Raw genomic sequence first — 26,345 nt, 5'->3', positions numbered from 1 at the left:
AGCATTTTTAGAAGAAAACATAAAAGACATGTCAAACCGAAGAGTCATTTCAAATGGAAAAATTGAAATGTCCAACTGCCAGAACATCAAAAGGTGAAGTCTGCTGCCTTTGGAAAAGGGAGAAGCTCACTGTCCCTTTGCTCTGCTAGGCCATTGGTTTAACATGTGCAGTAAATGACACTTTTCTTGTTCAGTGTCATGAACTATACTACCTGCAGTTTTGATTTTATAGAAGTAATTTATTCTCTGTTGATTATTGTTAACCCTGCTGGTCTTCTGAGTTCTCAAGAAATTGCTACACAAAATGATATAGCTGTAAGTAAAATGACCTATAAAATTTTCCAATAAAATCTGCCAGCTTTCAAGCCTGTTCTTTAGGACTTTTCTTACATTTATTTCTGCAGTTATTTCAGGTGTGAATTATTGTGGAAAGTCTCACAGTGCCATCTCAATCATGTAAGACTATCTTAGGAGGACTAACAACACAGAGGACCTTTTAACTACTAACTGCTAATCCCTTCTGTGACTGTTGAATAATCAGAATAATGTAAAAACTCTTTGAAATGTATATACATACAGGAAACAACCTCACAGAGATAGAAGGTTAAATGTCATATAGGTATAATGGTCTTTATAAGCAAATTCAGAATAAAGTTATAGCATTTTTTACACTTTCTTGCAAGCTACATGTAACAAATTTTCCTCCCTTTAATTTGAAGTAGGTTGTAATTCAACATTTTTTCAGTGCCACATTTTTCAATAGTGAAATGAGGTGGCAGTTTAAGAAATTATCCGCTAGCACTCTACAACACTATGAAATTCAAGTAAATTCAAATTCATGTAAAGAAGAATGGAAATTAGGCTCCAGATCACTGAAGTCCAGCTTTCCGAGTGATTTAGGACCCATCTCATACGGATTTTTGATGGGATGTGGGCTTCTAAATTATACAGAGACATCTGCTGATCTAACTTTGCTTTCTCTGAAGTCAAAGGTCAGAATTATACCAACTGAGAGGGAGTTCACTGATTTTACTGCTGATTATATATTAAAATACAGTGTAAGAGGGTCTGACTGAAAATGCCCATTCTTGGCAGTCTCAGAGTGTTTCAGGACACTTGTAAAAATAGGTAAAACTCCTCTTCTTCATATGTAGTTGATCTAATACTGAAGTTCGTACCTTGGCCTAGATGACAAAAACTAATAACTAATAACTAATTTTATTATTTTTCCAATGTGATCCCAAGGTCCATTCCCAAAAATACAGACGCTGCATATTAGTTTCTCAGATGTCTTTTTGTGTGTGTATGTGTGGCTGTCTGACAAGATTTTTATTCCTTCTTCTCCCTGTAGGGGTGACTTGTCTGCGACAGAGATCATTTTGCTCAGTGATTTACCCATATTCCCCTTCCCTATAATCCCATATTCCCTATAATCTTCTGAAGGGTTTTTTTTTTTTTTCCTCAGTCACACTTTTAACAAATTTAATTTTCTGACTATAAAACTTCCATGCTGCCCTGTTCTATACTCTGAGCTTTTGTGGGCAAGCCATCCTTTATTGCTACTACTTGAACTTTTACCTTTTGATTAAGAAGGCCCCCTTGGGGACAAAGCCCAGACTGCCCTCCTGTGATTCTGACCCTTAACACACAACAGTGGTCCAAATCCAGCATTTGAATTTGTATGACAAGAAGCTAACTACATGTGTCAACTTGTTATACGACGTACATCCATTATTATATATTCACTAACATATCTTTAATGGGATCTCTATAGCTCTCCTCAGAAGAAAACAAAATTAGAGATGCATGTTCAAAACCTGTAGCTAGATGGAAAATGTGAGTTTTGATATTCTTTTAGTGAGATGAACTGCTCTTTTTCAACTGTTTGAATATTTCAGAAAGTGATTTATACTAGGTGCACAATGTATATTACATAAGAAGTAGCAAAATATAATATGAAACTTATTTAAAAACATTGGAACTTAGCTTCTGAATTTTCCACGTTTCTTTTACAGAGGGACTAGCTCTTCACAGCAGGTTTGAAAAATTATTCCATGTGGAAAAAAACACCCTCCAATACATTTTATATTTCTCCTTTTTATTATGAAAAGTATTTGCATAAAAATAGTAGATTTGTTTCTTAAAAGCTCATTTTCTCTCACTGCTCCCTCTCATTTAAAATCATCATAATCGTCACAATAGATTGATGTGGAAATGGTTGTAATATCACAAAGGAAGAATTATGACTCCAAGTAGGATATAAGCTGCAGGTTCTACTGAATTCTTGAAGCAAAAAGATCTTGTTTCTGTACAGATGACGTTACAAATAAACAGCAAGAGAGAAGCAAAAACAGAAATAAAATAATGTTTAAAAATAGATTTTTGTTCAGCTCTTTGATCTTGTCTTACAATTTGGTCCACTACTCATAATGAATAGTAAGTGTCTTATGCTAAGAATATCTTTGAGCTCAGCAGGTGTACTTTAAAAATATGGCATTTACTTGATGAAAATTAGTGCATCAAGAACATGAGAAGACCCAACATCTGTCAGATGATAGGTCCAGATAATGCAATATATTATTTTCCTTGGTGGTCATTGGCTGATGCTGAGGGAAAAGCATCAATTCAAGCATAAAATGATTACTCTCAGTCTTTCCAGAATGATTGCTCAGAATTTAGGGGTATGTACTAAAAGGAATTACTGAGCCAGAAATTATGTCTTCAGTATTCAGAAATACTGAAAGGACTTTTTTTTCCAGATTTTTACTCAGTCCTTATTATAATCTGGCCATAAATCATCAGTAAGTTCATCTTCTGTTCATACAGGTTTTTCTACAATAGTATTAGTTTATCAATTATTTTCCTCAGAGAAACTTTACTTTATCTTTTCCACACAGCACATAGTAGTGTAATGTGAAACAGGCATTACCATAATCCCCCAAATGTACATCATACCTTAGAGTACAGCATTAATAACGTCTAACTTTTACCTCAGAGTATTATTTTTTATTATTATTATTTACTGTTATTATATGAAATATTCATTTTCTTTGAACTAGATAATGAAATGGCTTAATAGGATGTAACTTTTATTCTACAGACTTCCCATTGAAATCAATGTGATCAAAAGATTGGTGTATATAATTTCTTGGAGTATGAATCAGAAGATTAATACAATTTACTTCTTTAAATTGTCACACACTCTCTATTGATCAAAAATAATACCAATACAGATATAATAACAGAAAAGGAAATTAAAAGAATACACAGCACCATATGTAATTATAACTGCCTTTTCTGAATTCAATTGTTCAGTCAATTTTCATGCACCATCCTCTCCATATTCTATAATCTCTATTCTATTTCTTTTGTCACGTAGAATTGGTTGCTGCATAATTTCAAAGCCTATTTTCCACATTTCATAAAGAATATTACATTTTTATAACAATCAGTCACCAATAAATCTGCAAATGTTCCCTCACAGACATTCCCAGTCACAGTTTTATAAGCCTTTAGTCTGCACAAAGACTACCTTTTAACTTTGAGAAGTTTGCCAATATGCATATGATATATGTTGAGAGGTTTTACTCTTTGCACTTTTATTACATAAATTGTGAGTAGAACAACACTTCAGTAACCTATGATGATTCTAGAAGTCTGTAAATTCTGGCATCAGTTATGAAACTCCTTTATATGTTACTTCCTTTTATTTATTCCAGTTGTGCTTGTTCATTCACACATAGTGGAATATAATGTGATACAGAAGAGAAGGAACGTCAGCCATCCAGAGAGAAGACTTATCTTACAGCTCTAAATAAATTAGTCTCTCTTATAATTGGCAAATTTTGGCTCATTGGCTTGCATGCACTCCTTCGAACCATGCCCAGCACACCTACCCTGCGTGCCCACTGCTCATTTCATAATGAGCACTGAGCTGTACATCTCTGCCCTATTTACAGAACCTAATTCAGACAACGGTGAGAGGAGACCTTTGAAAGAGCATCTGAGTTTGCCTGTATAAGATGTCTTTCCCTGTTTCCCTCTCTCTGTCAGTATTAGGCAAGAGCCTTTGCATTACCATGTGTGGCCAATAGGAAAAATGAGGCATATTATTGGATCTAACTGCAATCTTTATCTTGTGAAGGAGGATATCAGGATTTCAGATCCTCCGTATTCTGGAGGACATTTGGAGGACAGCAAAAGATTTTGCCCAGCTGGACTCTTCTTGCTCTTGTTTGAGATGCTCTGCAGTCTGCCATTCATCATCCAGTTTATGCGTCTTGTGGCCACTACTCCTGGCTCTGTAGCTTTCAGCCCAGATAAGGTGGTGGAGGCTCTCTGTGCAGGTGTGTAGGTTGGGTTCTCAGGTCTCTGTTCGCTCTGCTCTGCTCAGCATTTTGTTCCCACATCAATGTATAAAGGATACAAAAGGCATAATGCTAGGGACAAGTTTACAACTCCCTATGCCTATGGAACTGACTGTATACTTATGCTGAGGCAAAAGCCTTTTCGATAAAAGTCATCAGACCACTTCATATTGCTACCATTCTTTCATTGCAATTATTAACTGCAATAGAAATTCTGCCTTTTCATCTACATTTATATAAGCCAAGGGTACAGAAACCAGAGCAGAGAAAGGAAAAGAGAACTCCATATTCAGGCATGAGTGTCAGCTGGACATAGGCATAGGCATAGTCAGTATTTTTTTTGATGGAAAGCCTTTTCCCTGGAGGGTGAAAAGAGTGATTATTTTGAGAGCGGCAGAGGTCCGTGGACTCAGTAGAGGTGATATGTCATGGCTGAGAAACGCAGCAGATTATCCTATATCCATTGCCCAGTCCTTCACTGAAGGGTTCTAATCCCTCGTCCTCTTTCCCTGCGGTAAACTCCTTACCATAGGCTGAGACTCTTGCCTGCCTGATCACGACAGTGGTGAATTGATAAGGTCACCAGGTTAAAGCCCAAGGCTCAAGCCCAAGCTTCACATACAATGTCGATTTTTACAGTCATGCTTTCTCTTTTCTGCTCCCTTAATTAGTATTTAAATATTCCAAGTGAAGTGGAATAGGTCGAACAGGAGCCATTAATGACCTGAATCCAGAATACTCTGTTTACTGGAGTGTTCATCTGGGAAGTGGAACAGACAAGTCAAAATCTACCTGCTCTCTCATTTAAAGCAGACTGCACTGAGGTTTCTCACATCCCAACTGAATTGCCCTAGCAACAATATTATTATTTAAAAAGAATAACCTTTTTTTTTTTTTCCCAGCAGCATGACTAGCCCTCTGCTTTTAATACACCCAGCCTCAAAAAGGTATTTCACATTAAATATTTTTCCTCACTATTTGGGGTGGGAGGGGCTGGTGGCAGATGGGATGAAGGATGTAATATATGAAATAACTATGAAATAATATAAATACAAAAAATTAATATTTTACATTTGAACGAGTCTGCATGGTTTGGTTTATTTTTTTGTATTTTTTTTTTCTGAGGAAGTGAGAGGTATAGCCACTGAACTGCAAAATCAAGTGCCCATCCTTAACCGTGGATTCCTATGCTTATTATACCTTAAGGAAAGCTCAGCTTACAAATACAAAGGATATTTTATCTAAGCTGCCAGCACTGTAAGCTCACCCCGGACTCTGAAAGTTGCACTGTGTTTTCCTCAGTGTTGTCACCAATCAGCAAGGTTCATTTACATTTATGAGACCTTATGGGTCCTCATATTATGTCTTCAGTTAAAACTCTGAAGCCAGAGGAACTGTAAGAATCTCACACAGTTTCAACTCTTTGGAATTTAGCAAATCAGTCTGTGGATGTAAAGGTGATTTGTGACCTGATGGGGTAGGACTGTGTGCATGAGAAATTGTGATGTGGAATCAGAGGTATGTATCTCTGAAGTAATCTTTTTATAGGAATGTATATATAAGGCTAAAACTTTTTACTTCCCAATCTCATTGAAAATCGATAGCAATCACAATCCAAAGTGCTACGAGGCCCTAACAGACAGTTGATAGCGGGTTAAAATCGGACAGCTGAAATTGTTAGAGCCTTCAGCTGCACCTTCCATCCCTCTAATGGATGTTGCCTGTTCATCTAAATATACTACAGTAAACTGACTTGGATTTTGGTTGGCCACAAGACAATACAGCAAAATCTGTCTTGTGACAGGAAATGTCTGTTTTATGGATGGGAAGGACGGCTGCAGAAATTCAGGAATCTAATTTTAACCTGTTGGTGAATGTAAAAATAAAACTTGTAAAATTAAAACTTGATATGCTCCATCAGGCAATTTCAAAGCAGCAAAGCCTCCAGCCTTTCTCATTCATTGCCTTGCTGGATGCCAGAAGTCACTGACCACACGGGCAGGGGCTCCGCTCAACTTTGACACTTTGCTGAGAAAAGAGAGAATTGCTGCTTGCTGGATTGATGTACATGGGCCATATGTAGCTCCCTTCTTTCTCTACTGTGCTAGCTGTGTAAATAGCATTATCTCAGTTTTAGGGAGGAGATTAGCACTGGTAGGAGATGGATAGCAAAGCACACAACACTGCAAAGCAGGGACCAGACAAAGTAAAGCTTGCATGGCTTGCACCATGGCTACAGCAATAATGGAGTGGTTGTTGGAGGGGCAATCATTCCGGTGTCATTGCCTCTTTTTTTTGGAATAAAGAAACTATGATGGTATTAGCATGCAACCCACCCCTGGTGGGACTATGTGGCATCAAACAATGCCTTCTTTCAGGATTCTTTAAATTCCTCCAGCTAGTTTTGCATATTAGTAGCCATGGATAGAAGTGCATCAAAGAATACACAAAAATCTAATTTCTATTTTCCATGTTTAATGTATCCTATCCGAGCTCCTTCAGGTAGTTTAGAAGTTACTGTTCTGTAGATGATGCCCAACAATCCTGTGAAGATATCTCTGGTACCATAAGGTACCTATAACAACGCTAGGGACTTACTCCTTGGCATCTGAATTCTTTGGCAAGTGTCTGCACTGGGAACCTCCAGCAGCATGTTTCTTAGCTTGAATTGCAGATAAACTTTGGTCCACAGCTGTTCAGTTTCAGTTCAATGCATGTAACTGTGGTGATTTTATTGTATAGCATCTTGGGATTTTGGGGAGAAAATTCATGCGGCTGTATCAATAGCCAAGAGCATGCAATAGATAACCTTCTGTCATAGTTCGGTTGTGTTGTCTCTGCAGTGTTGCTTAGATTGATAAATTGTAGGAAACTATTTTCTTCATCATAATAAGGGCATACAACTCTGAGTTTGAAAAGTTAAGTATACTAAACAAGAAGGAACTTCTTTTACATAGCAACTTTCCTAGCAGAATGATCCTATGAATGATATTTATCGATATGTGTATATATATATATATATATATGTACACATAGACAGTTTTAATTGCTTTTGTTATAACTGTGCAAAAATCTGCCGTTCGTGTGTCATTGGAGAGATGTTATGATACTAAACAAATTTTCAAGATGAGACAGTACCTTTCTGTTCTCTCTTATACATCATAAAACCTGACTGATATCCCCAAGGAAAAAAGTGCATAATGTGTCGTTTATAACCTGTTACATGCACAAATTACTTCCCTTTTGTATGTGTGGCAGTAGGATAACAAAGAGCTGTTGATTTGGAATTTGACTTCATGAAGTTGATCTTTATTGCTAGTTGTCACTTGGCAGATTTTCCCTCCTGCAGTGAAATGTTTGATCCAAAATTTATGTTTGGAGAAATAGAAGCAGTGATGTTTTTTAAAGAAAGAAAGTATATAAATAGCATCTTAGTAGATACACACTATTCACAACCAGAATAAACCTTCTACAGATAAGACTAAATTTCAAACAAGTAACAAAAAATGCATAGTATGCCAATCTTGTTCTGCTTATTTTGCTCTTCAGAAAAGCAGCTTTCCAGGGCTTGAAATAAGACACTGATCACTGTCAGGATGGTTGTGCAGAAGCAAGCTGAAAAGGTGAAAATAAGGGAAATATACATGAATGCAATGCATAACATTATAAATGAAAAATGTGAAATAATCAAGGGTCTGAATTTGAAAATATTATGGTTTGATTGGTATGGTGTGATTAGGAATCAGGGAACCTCTGACACCAGCACTATCCTTCCCAGCACTACAGATACATATGAGATACATAAAGGACATTTCTGTGTCATTTGAGAGCATTGTTCTCACTTTCTACAGAATAAGGAACAAAATCAAGCATCTTTAGCATGAGGACTGGAAGACTTGTTATTCCATCTTCTTTTTCTAGGTATAAATGTTTATATCTATAGGTAGTACCGTGGATCTCCTTCTTTCTATATATGCATTCATTTCTTTAAGAATATCAGGGTAATGATTCTCAAATAGAGGCTATATATACAATGTGAGGTCTTCAGCAGTCTTGTGCCGTGGCTGTAGTGCTAGTTTCTAAACTAGCATATTTGTCATTTTTTGTGTGAAAAATAAAACTAAACCTATTTATCTTTGTATAGTGCAGCTCTGCCACTTTCATAACCTCCATCATTGTAAAGAAATTATCAGCTTTATAGATTGCAGCAGCTGTGACAGGACACAGGCGAACTCAGGGTGAGAAGCAATAGTTTGAGTAAACCGAGTATTACCTGATCCCTTGAAAGTTCAAATCTTTATGCGGTCAAGGGTCTTTGAACTCACTGGCATTCGTTACTGAGTCAAATGGACTCAACCAGCCCAGGAACATATGTAACATATCTTTGATGAATTTTTTAACAGTAGGTTAGAATTAAATATCATAAACTAAGCTGGCAGAGGTACTATGCTCTTCTGCTGTTGTTGTGGAGTTACGAATACTGTCACTGTTTTTGTATCTTCTGGCAAATAAACACCCACCAGGATTGTTTAGATTATCGCTTTCTTTTATGGGGAAGAATAATAGGAAAACTTTTCAAATGTTTTCAGGTTTCAATTACCACACCTTTTTTGTTTTATGTAGAATTTATGTAGAACTGTTCTTAATACTCTAAGCGGAAGTAGATTAAGTTACTAGTGCTAACTATCTGATAAACAGTTAAGGTGTGGTAACTGCTTACTCAGTTAACATGCATGCCCATCTTTCTACCACCTTTCTAGTATCAAATCTATATTTTATAGTGTTAAGTCTGTGTTGACACTGTAATTTTTGTTTGTTAGGAAATTATTTCATTAAGAGAAAAATGCTATAAACAAAGGTATTTAAAAATCAGCTACAAGCTTATTCATGAATTGTAATGATATTGGATATACATATCATTTGTGTTTCTATTAGATGAAATTAGGTATAAACATTCTCATTGCCATCAATGTGTCCTTGATGGCAGAATTCTAGCCAAACCTCAAGTGATGCAAATGCGTTAGCTCCATTAAAGCCAATGGAAGTGCATTTAATCATATCACCTGAGAATCTGGCCATAAGCCCATAACAAGGCAGCCCTTTAGAGAGTAATAGTATTTTATGGTTGCATCAATCACTCTTCTAGATCTGTACCTATTCATGGCAGGCTAAAAAAATGTCATGTAATGATCAAAAAGGCCAGTCACAGCTATTTCACCATGTTTGCTCCCAAATTAACTTTATTAATTGTGTCCTCAGTTCAGAAAAACCTCCTTCTTCTGGAAAGCACAAGAGCTTGTCTTTAATATTACCATATTTTCATCTATATGTTGAGCATTCTGAGTACACAAGGATTTCAAAAAAACATTCATATTCATGATTTTTAGGCTCCAATATTCTATTTTCTCTGCTTTGAATATTCATCTAGGACGTATGTCTACAACCACGACAATAATAGATGGTAAGAACGGATCTGTTCCTACGACATCCATGAAAGCTGGCAAGAAATCGGTTACAGAGGACCTTGTGACAACGTTCAGCTCACCAGCAGCATGGCTTCTTGTTGTTGCTCTGATTGTTACTTGGTCAGCAGTGGCTATTGTAATGTTTGACTTGGTGGATTACAAAGCCTTTGCAGGTAAAACTCAGCATATTCTGTTTCACATCTTGCATATTGAAATTTAAACATTTATTAAAGAGTGCATATTATGTAAAAATGCATGTACTTTACCATCTTGGCGCCTGCTCAGTGTCTCTAGTGAGTTTACCAACAGAGGAGATATTGTGAGAAATGACAGAACATATTAATTTACATTCACACATCTTTATAATTTAGATCTCTGTTTCACAGCCCGTCTTCATCCTAGAAAATGTTTATGTTTCCAATAATATAAGATATATATGAGCATGCATGGCCTGATTTCAGTTTTGCAGTTTCTATATTAAATTATTTCAAAACTAATGAAATGAATTAGAATTTCACACATATTTTCTTAACTATGTTATAAAATCTTTCATAGCTGTCTTGTGCTTCTGATACCTGCTTACACACTTCCGTTACAAAAAAATATGCAAAAGATCATTTATAAAGATGCTAACCCTAAAATCATTTTCAAAAAACATAAGCATAGAAGACTAGATCCTTAATATTAACTGTCAAACCCATGTCTTGAGTAACGCAATAATTCAGCCCATTTAAGACTGGGCACACTAAACAAGATCAAGCTTCAGAGTGTCTATTGATTGCTGAGGGCAAAGACGCAGATCAAGGCATGTGTGTGTGGTGCAAGGGCTGTGTGGCTGAGGAATGGGAAAACAGATGTGATGCATAAAAATGGCCTCATTCTTATTTGGTTTTTAAGCCTTATATTTAGCAATGATATACAACAGAAAACAAAATAAACTGCCTGTGGTTTTTAAAGGAGCATAGCGTTCAGCAAGCAACCTCGGAAGCAAAACTTTTGTGAGGTAAACAGGCTGGTGTAAAACATGTAAGTGAAACAGAAAGCAAATGATTTGGGCCCTTTTCTTTCTCAAATAAGAACTCCAGCTCTAAAGTTATTACACCTGTCACCATAATTAACTAGGAATTGAAATTCAGACTTCAGCCTTTTAATGCAAAACAAACTGAGTTAATGTTTCACAGTTAATTTCCTGGACTTTATAAGTTTACTGATAAATCTATAGATTTTTGTCCTGTTATATATCACTATTGACTCCAAGATTTACTGAAAAAGCTTTTGAGGCATAGACAGAGCTTGAAATGAACCTACCAGTCCTGGATCAACGAGCGATATAGGAGTTCGATTTGTAGAGAAACCTTTTTTAAATTTTTTAGCTTCTCATCTGTTTTTGTTTTCAGAGGGAAGTTACCTGAGTCCCAAGAAAACAGAATAGTTCCTTTTGAGTGATTCTCTCAAAGCAGGGATCACATTTCAATTTGGAGACTGCCTGCTTAATAATACAAAGTAGATGTAAGCCAAGAGAGAAACCATCATACTCTGCTTTTATCTTTTTTTAATGAACTCTCAATCAATCCATCAATCAAATTCTTAATAGTTTTTCAATGAGCAGTCAGGAACCAGGACATTCAGACAAAATTTTTTTCTTAAACTAAGCAGTTCCTGGGTTACCTGTCAGCTCATGTATGCTCACTATACCACTCAAGGTAATACTAAGCAGTGAGAATCCATATCTGTATTGGAGACTGAAGGAATCATTCTAAGCAGATGAAAATCTGATGTTCATGTCGCACTGGTTAAATTAGCTTAAATCTCAAAGACATTAATGGAAACTGATATTTTCAGACCAGGCTATGGAAATAAAATAATATAAAATTTAATCTGAAATGTAACTTCATACTTTATGGAAACCTATGAAAGATGATGCTTTAACATTTTGGGTTCAAGAGTTCATATCTTTTTCTTCTCAAAGATATTTCTGCTCCTAAGTGATTAATTAAGCCAGCATTTAAATCATACCTCAGTGGTGAAATGTTAAAAGAAAGACCTATTGCACTCCTTTAGCCCTGGATTTATTAGGCTACTTTCTATATTTACATAAATGTAAGAATTGCTACATAGGTCTTATCACGGCCCCTGTGTTTCCAATTCTGAGCTCCTTTTCAGTCTGATTTTTCCAGGTGAAACTCACTGATTTAAACAAATGCTATGGAAATAGCTGAAGATTTCACATAGGACCACCGTGCTGGCCTTGTTAATACCACAGTGATGTTAGCAATAGTCCCTCACCAAGCAATTGCGCTAGATGAACTTCAGACATGCCTGCTGATCAACAGTTATGTGACTGCACGATTTCATGAAAATCTCTCTTAGAATTGAATTAGCTATTTAGAAATCAGCTATCCAGAGATCTCAGTAGAGACACAAAGATAATGAGGAAGGAGATTCTCACATATGGGGAGTGAATCTGTGGACGTCTGTAGTTAAGATTTCGCTCCTTAGTTAATACAGTTAATCCTGCTGATTTTAATGCAGGTGTTTTGCAGTGACTCCTAGTGGGATGATTTAAAAGCGTACTGCCACCCCTTACAAAGCTGGTTCCTGCCAGGTTTGCATATAGCTGGGAAGAGCTCTGGTAGTGCTGAATGAAGTGCCATGTGCCTCCCTACCGAGGCTTGGTCCTTACCTACTGAGCCTTGTCATCAGACTTCCCCCTCTGCCTCTGTGCCAGAAATTACTGTCTCCACAGCAGGGCTGCTCATGCTGAACAGGTACTGGGGTCTTTGCTGTCGTGGAACTGACTTAGGCTGAAAATACTGGTGAGCCATCCACAAGCTGTGAACTGCGTTATTGAGGAATATACACAGGTTCGGTTCTCCTGACTGCTGTGGAGCTGCTAGTGTTTGGCACAGAAAAAAGCTGTAACCTTTAATTTATGAGAGTTTACCTCAATGCACCTTGCGATTGCACACTGCTATTCATGGAGCTCAGTAGAAACACAGTAGAATTGACCTTGGTAGAGTAGAATGTGTTTTAAATTTAACTTGAGCTTTTTTTCCCTTATTGGAACAACTATTCTTAATTTTGCTTTCAATATCTTAAAGTAAAATAATCTCAATGAATGCATATAATATCAGTATATTTTTTTTAGCTGCTAAGTTTTTTTTTTTTTTTTTTTAACCAGTATAAACTCCATATTGGGTCTATGAATACAGAAGGCCAAGGCATAGATTTCTCTCCTAACTTCCACCATTTCATGTCCTTTTAGAAGTAAAATAGCAAATTGGGAAGTTTGATAGCTGCAAATTGGGAAGTTTGATAGCTTATACCAGATGAGATTTGTCCCAGATATAACTGTGTGAAAATGAGGTGTTTGATTTCATTCTAAAATAGTTATAGTAAACTACTTTTTTGGAGGGCCCTTTCTCTGTCCTACCTGAAAAGGAGCCTCTAGAACAGAGGGGAACTAACGCTCAGCTAAACGGCTGAATTTAGATGAAATGAATCCAGGCTCCACTCACAGAAACATTTAAGATATGGTTTGTGTAATTTTACATAATGAAAAAATGATTCTTGCAAATTCAGTAGCATTTGGGAGATGGTGGTTGTGACATAAAATATTTCAGGTGGACCCTGCTTTGTGGGGCACATGTGAGAAACTATGTGCTTCTTTGGTGCTACGTGAAAGCAAGTTTGTTCAGAGATGAGAGCTCAAATGGGATTTAGTAGTCAACTTTGGCTGTGGAATTTGAGGGAAGCGTGAGCCAAGAATTAGGTCAGGGCTGAAAGCTTCTCTCCTATTCTATCTATCCAGAAGAAAGAAATTAAATTTTTCCATGTTTCACATTAGTATGACATGTTCATTCCTTTGAGGAAAAGAAATGAGAGCTTTTATTCCTATTATGCTATATTGTACAACTATAAACCTGACTGAAATATTTCTAAAGTGGTATGAAGATGACATGCATTACAAAAGCCAGGGATACGGCACTATGAATTTCATGTAATATGTCTTGTGCATGAATATGCAATAAGAGCTATACTGCATGGGAAGCTCCCTTACACATTCTAAGCATTTTCAGAAATGGAAAAGAGATTCATTTTGGTTTGAGTGCTTTGCAACAGTTTGTTATTAGTCCCATCCCTCCTGTTAGAAAATACACCTTGTTAATTGGCTTAATAATTCATGAATGTATTTCACACATTTCTTGTACACATAACTGGATTATATATTTTAATTGGTATGAGTAACTAAATAATTTAAGAATATTTTAGTCCTAAAGATTGATTGCCCAGAAATCCACATTTGCTAATAGGCTAATAAAGTGTTCAGAATTCTCAGCCACCTCTGTGACCAATTACAGCTAATTAACACCACCCCAATTTCAGCTCCAGAGTGTTCAATATTCAGAGTGAATTGATGGTAATTTAGCTAGTCATTTAAAAGCCAGACTAAATCAAACCTATTGAAACCTCACCAAATCTATGAAAACCAAAGCAGTCAAAAAATAGTCTAAGTAAGTGAGAGTGCACACATACATATGACATAGTGAGCTTGTCATCTTCTCGTGACTGTTTTCATAACAGAAAAAAGAATAGCCTTTTTGTTGTGGCTAATTCACTCTGCTCAAGCACAAATGCATGGAGAGAAACTTTTAGAGATCTGCAGCAAAGGCAGATCTCCATGGAGGAAATGCCTGTTGCTGGCAGGAATGGAAAGCAGTGAATGGAGGCATGGAGCTGCTGGTTTCACAAGAAACTGCAGGGATTCCAGTCAAATACTCTGTTTTTGTGCTTCTTGTTGTTGTTAAAGGCAAAGCGTCTGGCCGAATTGCTGTGAGCTTCTCCATGTCAGCTGCTGACTCTAACACAGTCTGAAGTCACCATTTTCCTACCTTAACTTATGGTCACATCTGTTACTGTCTTTTAGCTGCAGAAAGCTTTTGGGTAACCCTGGATAGCCAGAATGATATACCCATTCATATTTTCCAGCAGAGAAAAACAATAACTATTAAGAACCCAGTTTTTGCATTAAGAAGTGTATTTTGGAGGGAAAAAACATGCAAGAAAATAATGAAAAGAACTCTAAAAAAAATTGTGTCATATAACGGGCACATGGACCTTTATTTCCCCATTCCCCTGCATGATAAAGCTGTAATGTGTGAAACCGGAATGTGTCTTTCATCGTTAAAATAGGAGGAAGTCACCATTCTATTGTTTTTTTTTTTCCTGTCATAAGATACACATTTGTTTTTTCTCCTCAAACGTTTTTTACTCTGAGGCCGAATGCTGAAGTCATTCTTTTGGGCTCATGTTCGCTGGAAACTTCTAGTACCGCAAAAAAAAATGTAGTTATATTTGCCTTTGTATTTTATGCCAGTATATCCAATTTTATGCCAATATATCAAAATTTGTAATACATTTGCACCTATTCAGGAAAAAGAATGTATTTTTGGTTCAATTTAAACCACCAACAAACTAAAAGGAACAAATTACTTTGCTTCTTGGTGTAAGAGAAGGGTTTTATAGCCTCACCAAACTGGAATAATTGGTAAAAGCTTTTCCATGCAACGTCCTAAACGAACCTCCCATAGAATACAGTAGAAAATTTCATGAATAGGAATAGAATGAGGGGGAAAAAGATGTTGGCTTTTGCTGTGCTCACCTTGGAATTTTTCAAAACTTGATGCTATAGTCTTCTGAAATACAATTTTTACTGTACTCACAGGCATTGGTCTGTAGCATGGGTGAACAGCACACGCATTTCCAAGTTCTTAATTAAACAATGTGTTGAGTTATATGGGACTTCCACAAACCTACCTAAAACCCATAAAACAATTTTTTTCTCACCATCTTCCATAATGGTAAAAGCAATCAAAGGGATTTAAACCAAATCAGAGGTTAAAGAAGGGCTGCCCAGGTGACATCTTATTTCCCATGTTTCACCCTACAGCAAATCTTACAGCTGCGTTATAAACCTCTAGAAAATGAGTTTATACTGGAAACAATGATAGACCATGAAGTGCTGCAAGTGCTACAAGTACTGCATTCAACCCAAGATGATAAGTTGTGGCAAATTTAACTCCATGAGGTCATGAAGTTGAAAATGTCAATTTCAGAAACTGACTCAATAAATAGGGAAGGATTTAAGAGAAATGAGTCTTGCGTGCTTAAATGTGCTTCATGGAATACAAAGCAAAGACTAAATTTCTGGTTCACAATGGTATCTGTGAAATTTCTAATTTTAAACAAACAAACAAACAGTAATTAATTTCAGTAACAATTGCAGTAAAGTAATTCTTTGGTTATTTGCTAGTGAAGAAATTCAAATAGTTTGACTAGAATCAGTTATATGTAACATGTTCTTTTCAGCAATAGAATACATTTGTAACTTTTGTGAAAATACCTGTGTCTCATTTTATTCTATTTTTACATTTCTCTGATTCAGACTGTATTATCTCACACTTATAGCGAATTGTTTTTCTTTTTAATGAACTCCAATTTCTGCTTCATAACAGCAGCCCCACAGAGATAAAATAACCCCTTACTTCATTCCATAACTGCTTCCTTTAGTCAAGTGACAGCTGATAAAGTTCATTATTGCTAATGGTGTTTCTTCCTTTTTTTTATTGGCCTTTCTTGGGTTCCTCCTGTTGCCATCCACTATAGCCACCCATTCACAACATTGTGATGACCCCTGTTTACCACCTGGTAAAGACATTCTGCCTGCAGCGTTCTGCCTAAGTTTGTGCGTGTGCCATCTGCTCACCTAAGATAACAAAGCATGAGCAACAGCAGTGTGCCGCTAAGCAGCAGCACAGCGTATTTGCTAACCTCCAAGTCTAGCTGACTAAATCTGCAAAGTTAATTATAATAGCATCCTCTTAATTTTCGCATCCCGGTTGAAACAGGTCAGCTAGGAGACTGCCTCAATCAGCAGATTCCCAGGAATCAGTGATAAGCCAAGAGATACCCATTTTACCCTCATAAATGCCTTTTTAAAAATACCGTCATGCAATTATTTAATAGCATTGCCTTTTTAATACAAAGTTAGGATCAATGTCCTTAGTCAGAGAATTGAAAATGCAGAATGAGTGAAAAATAAAGCCTGAAATTATTTTAGATAAAATGTTTGGCTATTTTAAAAAACACCACCTAATTAGGGTCGATCCATCAAATCAGAAGCCTTTCAGCTGATGTCAAGTCAAACCCTGTGAGTCATATAAATTTAACACAGACCCCGTGCTAAACATTCATTCATGCCTTCACATATGAAGCCATACGTCAGCCATATCTGAAGCTGCTTGATGCTTTATGATACTGTGAATTTCCTTTTAAGTTTTGGCAAGTAGATTCTACTTCTAGCACCGCTACTTTGTTTTCACTTCAGCTAAAATGCCTTTGTCCACTTTCAGGTGAGGTTTCCTCTGAGGGCTTGACCTCAATATAATTATCTAAGGCTGATGTTAGAAAGAGCCAGAAAAGATTTATACCACAGACTGTAGTCTTCATATTTGCGTTTTAAGTACCTATAAAATGGAAATCACTGGAAATATTGAGTCTGAGTTTTATTTGACATTGGCTTAATTCTGGTACAATTCCATGATATATGCTAGAATTTATCGTGATGATAAGTGCTGCAAGCATGAGGAGATATCTAATCTATTAAATATGAAGATGAGACCTAGAGACACCTACACTGAATGAACTCGGATATTAAGAATGGAAGAGTTTAAGTGTATATTTAATAACAAGTTATGTGAAAAGTTTTATATGTCAGATACTACTCTTCAGAAAACCACAGAGTAGGAAGAAACTATGACCAATAATCAAACGTTAAAAATACGAAGCTTCCAAGTTGAAATATTTTACTAAAACTAGGACATGTTTTATGATCACTTAAACTTGTGTTAAACTTCTATATTTTATCAAACATGACAGAAATTCTCTATCTTCATCAGCTGTACCTTGTCAGTATCAATGAATTAGGTTATATCTCATAGATCAATCTTTACAACAGATAATTACCATCATTAGTAATTTAATTGCATTCAATTCACTGGAGTCAAAATACGTAATTGATGAAAATCCTACAATCATTAAGTAATTCATTGCAATTCATTAAAAAAAAAAAAAAAACTTTAAAATGGGCTAAACTCTGAGTGTATATTCAATTATTTGACCAGAAAAAAAGATTGATAGTAGACTACATTCCTGGCAGGGTTATTAAGATTGGAATAATGACTGAAGTGATTTGTACAGATAAATCAATTAGTAACTTTTTGTTGTGTGCTTCACAGGAATAAATGACACAAGCCATGAAACCTAATCGAGTATGCTTAAGGGACTATAACAGATTGTATCATGAGTTCAATCAATTCCTATTTTGGAAAGTCAGTGTCATAGAACTTTAATCTTATTTTAAAATATTTAATATTTTTAAAGTATTTAATACCTACAACACAACCAAAAAGATTTTAAAAAGTTATTTTAACCACATTTTTACATTTAGCGAAGAAAAAAAAAGTCTATATTTTCTTGCAAACATCTATAACAGGTAACAAGCATCCTCCAAGCAAATTTAGTTGGATTTTCCTAAGATAAGGGTTTACTGAAAAGTAATATGTAAATCCTTCAATATGACTAAGACGCATCCTGTAAATTTTTCAAATTTAAGCGTTTACCAGACAATTTTGGAAGGAAAATTATGATTAGGTTTTGACTGAAAAAAGGATAGGTTAAATTGTTTATTACTCTCATAGCAGTAAAAATGTCAATAGAAGTAGAACTGAACTTACACCTAAATTGAAAAGTGGTCTTTTTGCTGTCCCAGATATTAAAAGGGCACACCAAACTAAAATGCTGTAGCAAAGTATTGTTGGTGGTACCAGCACCATAATATATCCAAGTGATTAGTCTTACTGACCTGGAATTAACTATTGAATGTAAAGTTTTAGATGGAAGTGATTGGCTAAAGTGTACAGTGACTGAAAGATTTTAAATTTGAAATATCATCAAAGATAATATCCATGTCACATACCTTATTGATCTAAAAATTAAGCGTCGTGTCCATGCTAATTTTTTAGGCCTCATTTATAGTCAATGGCAAGAGATGAGCATCTTCAGAAAGTAATTCATCTCACCTTAAAAAAAGATCTCCGAGGAAGGTGAGAGACTTGCCTTCTGAAGGTGAAATCAACTCCTGTGGGAGTCTAGAAATCACCAGGGACTCAACACCTGCCTTTCAGGTACATATAGCTAGATAAGATGAGCCGGACTTAAGCTGTGATTAAACCAGATGACATACCATCAGCAAAAAGGCTTCGATATTAATGGCATATTTCATTCCTAAGCTTAATTTACTGAGTATCTGTTTGCTTCCCTCCCTTCCTTCCTCCATCCAGAGTCAACTTTTGATTTTTTTTATTACTACATTGCCTAAGAGGACCAATTGCCTTGTTCCCTGTATACCAGTTCAGCAAAAGGTAGAACTTCATAGCAGGTTATCTACCTGAGAAATACTCTGGCTCCGTAAAGACTCAATATAGTTTAAATTCCAGATTCTGCACCAGCTACTTCCACCACTTCCTCTTATGGTAGCAAATCTGAATCATGAGTTTACTTCTTCAGATTTTGCCAATAAAACACTTATCTTTAGGATACCAAAAGCTGTGTGTTTTGGTGCTATCTGCAAAAACCGTGTGCAGGGCATAGAATAAAGGGAAATCCATACTATAGTACTGTATGGCTGAAATACGGTACAAGTCCATATTTAATCAAAAAAGTAAAAGGACTCCTTTTTGAAAGTACTGAGCACCCAGATGTCCCACTAAACTCCCTATGACATTTGTGCCTTGCATAGTAGGTGGCGGCCCTTTTAGAGAAGATGGGAGAAAAGAATCATCTGAAAAACTCTTTAATGCAAATGTAGCTGATATAAATAGCTGTATAGTAAGCAAGAGAAATATATTGTCACCTTAATTTTAAAATAATTGGTGTTCTCTGGCCTGCTAAGAGATGAAAACTTAGAAAGAGATATGCAGAGCACGTTTAATCCAGCTTGAATGAACTTGATTCCAAGAGTATTCTAATAAAACATCAGCATACTATACCCTTGCTGAATATCTGTAAATAAAAAATAAAAAAGTTCTATATAACGTCAAAATGTCAAGCTTAAACTTTGTTATGAAAATCTGCGTTCTCCCAGTCACACTCCTTAAACAAAATCCGCTGGAAATGATTGTCTTTCTTTGCATGTGTGTGAAGCAGCTGGCATCTTTCTTGCTACTTGTTTCACCGAGTTGCTTTCTTTCCTTTATTTCATGCATATTTTGTTCTACTAGGAAAAGAACAACCTGCTATTGTCACAATTTCTGGGGAAAGCCAAAAGCATGGATTTGATCAGTAATTCCTTCCACTTCAGAAATATGTGGCATAGTGTTCTCAAGCATTTTAGGATCCATCATCACCCCTAGCACTGCTCTCATAAATTACAGGAGTCATAACAAACATTAAACAAAAGGTCTGTGCACAGGAATGCTACTTACCAGGCACTTGCATCACACTGCGACTGTATCTCTCATGTTTTGTACAAAATTCAATTTTGCAAATACCTTTAAAGTGCCATCTACACAGCCCCACACTGACATTTTACAAACTTTTTATGTTCAACAGTATTTGCAACTTGGATCTGTCAGTAGAGGTGTGACTGGAGAATTTTGCCTCTAGTCACTTACAGTTTCTAATCCATTTTCATAGCTTGCTATGAAGTTGTCATGAACTCAAGACCTGGATACGATGCTGAGGACTCTGATTCATCAGCAAAGGCAGCTTGCCTTGGGGTGGCTGCAATAACTTCCTCTGCTCTTGATCTTTCTCTTCTGCGAGCAGTTCCCTTGCCTGCTTAGAGGGACAGTTCTGCTACCTGTGAAGCAGTTCCTGAACTGTTAGTTTATAGCTCAGGGTATTAAAATGAACTGATACCAATTTTTTGTTCAGTTTTCAGCTGTAGTCCATTAATAGTGGCTGTAAAAGTTATCCCTAAGCAGCCAGTGAGTAAAGGGTGGGTGGGTAACCAGAGTGGAAATCACGGCAGCTGTCCTAAGCTAAACCATCCCTGCTTGTGAATCAAAACCTCAATTATACTAAGACTCCTCTTGCCATGTAAATTCTATTAGTTCCCTTAGACGCTTTACCTTAGAATAAAGCATAAATGACATGTGGGGTCAAGTTGCAGATTTATTTTTTAATTGCCTTAGCATAGGTATTTATTCTCCTGGTAAATTGTTGAGAAGGGCATCCGTGGCAATTCAATTGAAAAATAAAATACCTGGATTTCAGTGGATGAGGTCAATGCAAATGAATAAATTCCTTATGATAATCAAATTAAATACTCCCTGGAATACTACTCAAAATGTTTTTGAAATTTTTAATCTGTTGCCAAGTGTAACACACAACAGAATACTAAAAAAGGGATGTTACGTATTTCTTTGCAATGATGTCATGCCATTACAGCATCTGATACATTTGTTTGATGCAAATGGTTGTTCAGTAACATATATCTGTATTATAGAATCTCGAAAAATATTAACCTAAATGTTTCTTCAATCTAGATTATTAAAAAGTAGATGCTAAATAACAAAAAATCAACCTGGTCTTTTCCGTTTGAGATTAATTATTTAACAATAAAAGGAATTATTTAGAGAGAGCTTCTTTATGTTATAAATGAAGTTGCTTTCCTTGTAGACTTTCTTTTCTAGCATTTTTGGAAAATAACTGTTCATATTGTTGCCATCAAAGAAGTTACTTCACTTTGCACTTTGCTTGTCTTTGTAACCCACGAGTTCATGTGAGACTACTTCTGGTTACTGCTAAGATTCACTTTGTGAGTTCAGTCTGTGAGTTTTGTGAGTTCTAGCTGCAGCTAGAAGCAGTTGTAGAGATTCATATTTAATTTCTTATTAAAATATTTGCATACAAAAAGATGATGGTAAATAGAGCTATAGTTCCCATTGTGCCACTATGATATTCAATGGCTATATTTCTGTTGAAATCTACAAGAGCAGGACTAGGCCAATGATTCAAATCGTATCTGTGTTTTACTTCTGATTGTCTACATTTGTGGGAGACCTTCGTACAAATAGGGGGATCATTTGGTCTGCCATTTCAAGTATGGTGGATGACAACCTAGGCTGAATGACAAGTCCTCCTTGTCTCTCTTCCTAACGAGTATTTAGATTTCAAAATAGTGAAGGTTTTCTGGATGGAAAGAACAGACAAAATAGTCTGTCAGAACCTGGAAAGTTCTCTTATAACACTATACTAGCATAAGAAAGGTAGAGATAGATTTGGTGAGATCATAACTGGAAACTCATTTTAGGAAATATTTTTATTATCCATTGATGGTTGCTGTCATTGAAGTGTGAATACATTGAGGAATGGAGGCCTTACTTCTATTACAGGTCCCAATGAGGATTTATTGATGCAAGGAAGATGGAGAACATTAAATTGCATAACTTATTGGTTGCATATAAAAGCAGTAAGAAAAGAACTAGTTAAGTATGCACACATGTATGTGAATGAAATTCTAGAAAAGTAGTACGAGAAGAAATAGGTACGCAGTTATATTTATGTTTTAATGTAGCTGCTGTGTGACACATTTGCAACTTCACTTTTCCCTTCATTCCGTACTCAGGATTTTTTTTGTCCTTGGTGTACATAGCCTTTTGCTTCCCATCCTTCAGATGCAGTCCACAGGAATGATGCAATATGTGTGTGCCGTCAAGTGAAGGCTCAGTAATTTCTTCAGCTAGAACTTGTGAAAAGAAGGAGCCTTAAGGGGAGATGCAATGTGAATGGGACACAGATAGCAGTGAATCTTAAATAGATAACAAGAGGTAGGGAACCTTGGTAAGAGAAAATAATGGGTTTGAAAGAGAGAGATTTTTGGAGAAGATGAATATTTGGTGGAATCAAAACTATATGTACGTTCAACACAAGTAAGCTTCAGAAGGGCCAGAACCTGGAAAGCACTACCAGACCAAATTATCCACTGGGTCCTGAATCACTCTGCTAACTGTAATTACAATAGGATACAGTTTATACCAGTCTTGCACAGGAAGGAGAGCTGTCCTCAAACTCTTGAATAATAAAAATCAACTTTCACAAACTTTGTTTCTGTTAAATAAGGTAGTATAATTAGTCTTGTATGCAGTGAAGAATAATTTTAATCACCAAAGGAATACTTTTTCAAACCTGTTTTGTTTTAAACTCTGCACTCAGGAAGATCTGTTAACAAGCTCAGCACAGAACCACTGAGAATCATTCATGAGACCTTGGAAGAATCCACTGATTGGCTTTATGGCTTTATTTCTTTACTATCTGACATCGTATGGAGTGATGACGATGACAGTGATGAAGGTATTCGTAATGTAAAGGCTTCTGTAACTGCTCTAACTGCTGTTTACATACATTATGTTGGCTTACTCAGCTTTTAACCTCACAGTCAAGAAGGTCAAACAAATGAAAAGTGAACGTTGCTGCTAATAAAGCATCCACTGGTTATTCCAATCAGTAAATTGGTCTCTTTGTTAGCTTTCATCTCATGTTTAATGTACCATTACAGAAAAGCTGTCAGAATTAAATATTACCATTAGTACATCTCTAAGTAAAGAGTGCTAATTTACAGAAGACTTCAAAGACGCAACCAAAATATTCATCAGGGTATTGCTCCAGAGAATGGTAATAGCTGTTTTCTTTTAATATGTAGGAATTGAAAGAACCCTGCTAAATATACAAGATAAACCAAGAAACTTAGAAGAACTTTTTTATTTGATATATTGATTATGTATCAACATACTGACAATAAAAATAAAAGAAAAATGGCATTTTAACTAGACTAAGGGGAGTTTGAATGACAAACAGCAAATAATTCAATTTAGTAAAAATTATAGTTTTGTCATCGTGGTAACATTCTTTGTCTGATATCAGCTAATAAATGAAACTAAGCTGCTAACATTTCAAGTTTGGAAACAACCATTCTTCTCTTACCAGATAATTAATTATCTGGTATGATCAGAGCAGCACTGGATCATCATGTCATGTCATATTGGTCATTTTGACAAGTGTGACTGTAGCAGTGACATCTTCATTTTACAGTGGTTTATTTCATATTTTATTTGACTATAACACAAGTTAATTAAAAAGCAACATGTACTGAAACTGACTTCTACCCATTTGTTCATAAACTTGAGGTATTATCAAATTTCTAACCTTTAAATACGTGCATGAGCTTTTTGTATCAGCCCTGTATATGAATACTAATAGACATGCTGCTACATATGAGTATGTGAATTGGGCATCCTATTCTGAGATGTGATTTACAATCAGCAGAAGGCCAGTCTCTTCTACAGCTGAGAAATGGAAAAGATGAAATATGGAGAGCTTGCTTAAAATTGAAAAGTGTTCATTTTTCTCATTTCATAGCTCCTGAAGCACCTGCAAGCTTTCAAGTAGTTGAGTGGATAAGTATTAATGCAAGTAGAAAAGGTCATAAAATACCTGACGTACAAAAAATAAAGATCTGAATGCTCACTAACAAGTATTTGGAAAAGGTGTTCAGTCAATATCCACCAAGAATCGGAAAAAGCAGTAAGTAACTTACTGCACTATATCATAAAAAGTACAGTCATGTGCACTGCCTACACATTGTGCACTGCAATCAGTGCAACTGAGGCTGTATGCTTTATACCTTCATCCAGACTGAATACTTTGATGGCCATATGTGGACGTAAAGTAACAAATCTGGCAGTCAAGTGCTCCGAGTGCCACTGAAAGTGAGTATCTTTTGGGTTTAATTTCAGTGGAAGTGGTACTAGATTGACTGTCCTGCTTACCTGTATATACATTTTATAATCTGAAGATAAAACTGAACCATATCCTTAAAACATGGACCAAGCAAATTGTTAATGTGTAATCACATGTTTGCACTCAAAGCACAAATAACAGGTTTGGATGTTTCCTGGGTTACTACTGCTCACCGAACTTATCTATCCCTGATCCTGGAAAGCTTCTATGGTAGAAGAAATGTGTTATGAAAACCCAAAAATCTCAGAATAGTGTGCTGTCATTTAGCGTATAAAGAACTGAATACGTTTAAAAATGAAAATGAAGTCAAAGGAGAAAAAATATATTTTTTATATATATATATATTTTATTATTATATCTCTTATCTGATGTCAGTTCTTTTCTCTTGGTTTAGGCGAAGTGGAACATTCCCTGAAAAGAAAAGGTTGGTCAGTTGCCTTATTATAAAGGGCAAATATTTGGTAACATATATATTAAGAATTAACTAGGATGTCTGTGCTATAGGTTCTGTCACTAGTTACCTGTCAAACTCCTGACTATGTATGCTGTACTGTAACGAAATCATTAAATAACAAAGTCAAGTTATAATACCTGCTGTATTGTTTGCTGTTCTGCGATAAATCTTGATTGTTTCATTATCATACTGAAAATATGAAAAATGTTCATAGCAGACCAACAGAGTTACTGCAATGATAATATCTGTACCTTTACTCCATCTGTGAGACTCTTATGAATGTCAATATGAGTTACACATGTGTCTGGAAAGAAAGAATATCTATTAAATAACGGCTAGGTGTTGTAAAACTGTTGAATATTTTGCCTGGTGTCAATGCAGAACCCTAAAATAAGGACTGCCTCTGAATCTTCTAGAAAAAAATTGCTTAGTTATCATTGAATTTTTACAGCAGACAAGAATAAAGCAAGTAGGATTTATAATACAAATCTTTCTAGACATGAAAATTGTTATGCTGACACATAAAACTTAAGTTCAACTTCTATTAAATCAAAATGAAAGTGTATTAGGCTTGGGATATTGGTGATAGGATGCAGAACTTTTCAAAACTAGGGGCTTTTTGCTCCAAATTGAACTCAGGTTGATAGCAGCAAGACGTGCTGGCCCATGTGATTTGAATTTTCTATCCATCAAATTCTCAATCGGTAAATGCCCATATTGAAGAATCTATCACCCCAGTTGGTGCTGACATTACAATCCACTTTTCCTTGAAGTTAATTGGAACTGGATCAGGCTTCTATTGAATGACACTTTTTGTCAGTCTCAATAGGGTATCCAAGGACCAAATAGGCTTAAAGACCAGGACCATTCATCTTTCTGTGGACCATCCTCCATGTTAAGACTGAAGAAATTCATAGACAGTGCAGGAAAAATTTCCATCTATTTATAACGTCAGTAAGATTCTCAAGAGGGCTCAGCATTATCCAATCTCTTCTCCCAAAGTCTGTATTTTTATTTTTACTGTAATAACTATTCTAAAGCTGTAGTACATTGCTGGCAGGGACCCAGGGTGGAAGGAGTCTGCTCACCATGGGCAGGTGTAGCTGACCAGGCTGGGAATGCTCTGGAGGTACTTCACTGTTGGGAAGGCTTAATCCATAAAGACATAATAGATGGCACAGTGACCAGTCAGGGCTA

At 36.0% G+C, this 26,345-nt stretch overlaps 1 protein-coding gene across 1 annotated transcript in view; it reads left to right on the top strand.

Moving 5' to 3' along the window:
- Positions 1 to 26,345, top strand: part of TRDN (triadin) — a 238,734-nt gene that overhangs the window by 20,580 nt on the left and 191,809 nt on the right. The window contains exons 2-4 of the mRNA XM_068938174.1: positions 9,796 to 10,005; positions 23,111 to 23,248; positions 25,089 to 25,118. Coding sequence (XP_068794275.1) covers positions 9,796 to 10,005; positions 23,111 to 23,248; positions 25,089 to 25,118 — 378 coding nt within the window. The remainder of the gene's footprint in view (positions 1 to 9,795; positions 10,006 to 23,110; positions 23,249 to 25,088; positions 25,119 to 26,345) is intronic.

This window comes from Struthio camelus, chromosome 3 (assembly GCF_040807025.1).
Source record: "Struthio camelus isolate bStrCam1 chromosome 3, bStrCam1.hap1, whole genome shotgun sequence".
In the NCBI taxonomy this organism is placed as follows: Eukaryota; Metazoa; Chordata; class Aves; order Struthioniformes; family Struthionidae; genus Struthio; species Struthio camelus.
Note: the sequence above shows the minus strand (reverse complement) of the source record. Positions and strands in the feature narration are given on the sequence as shown.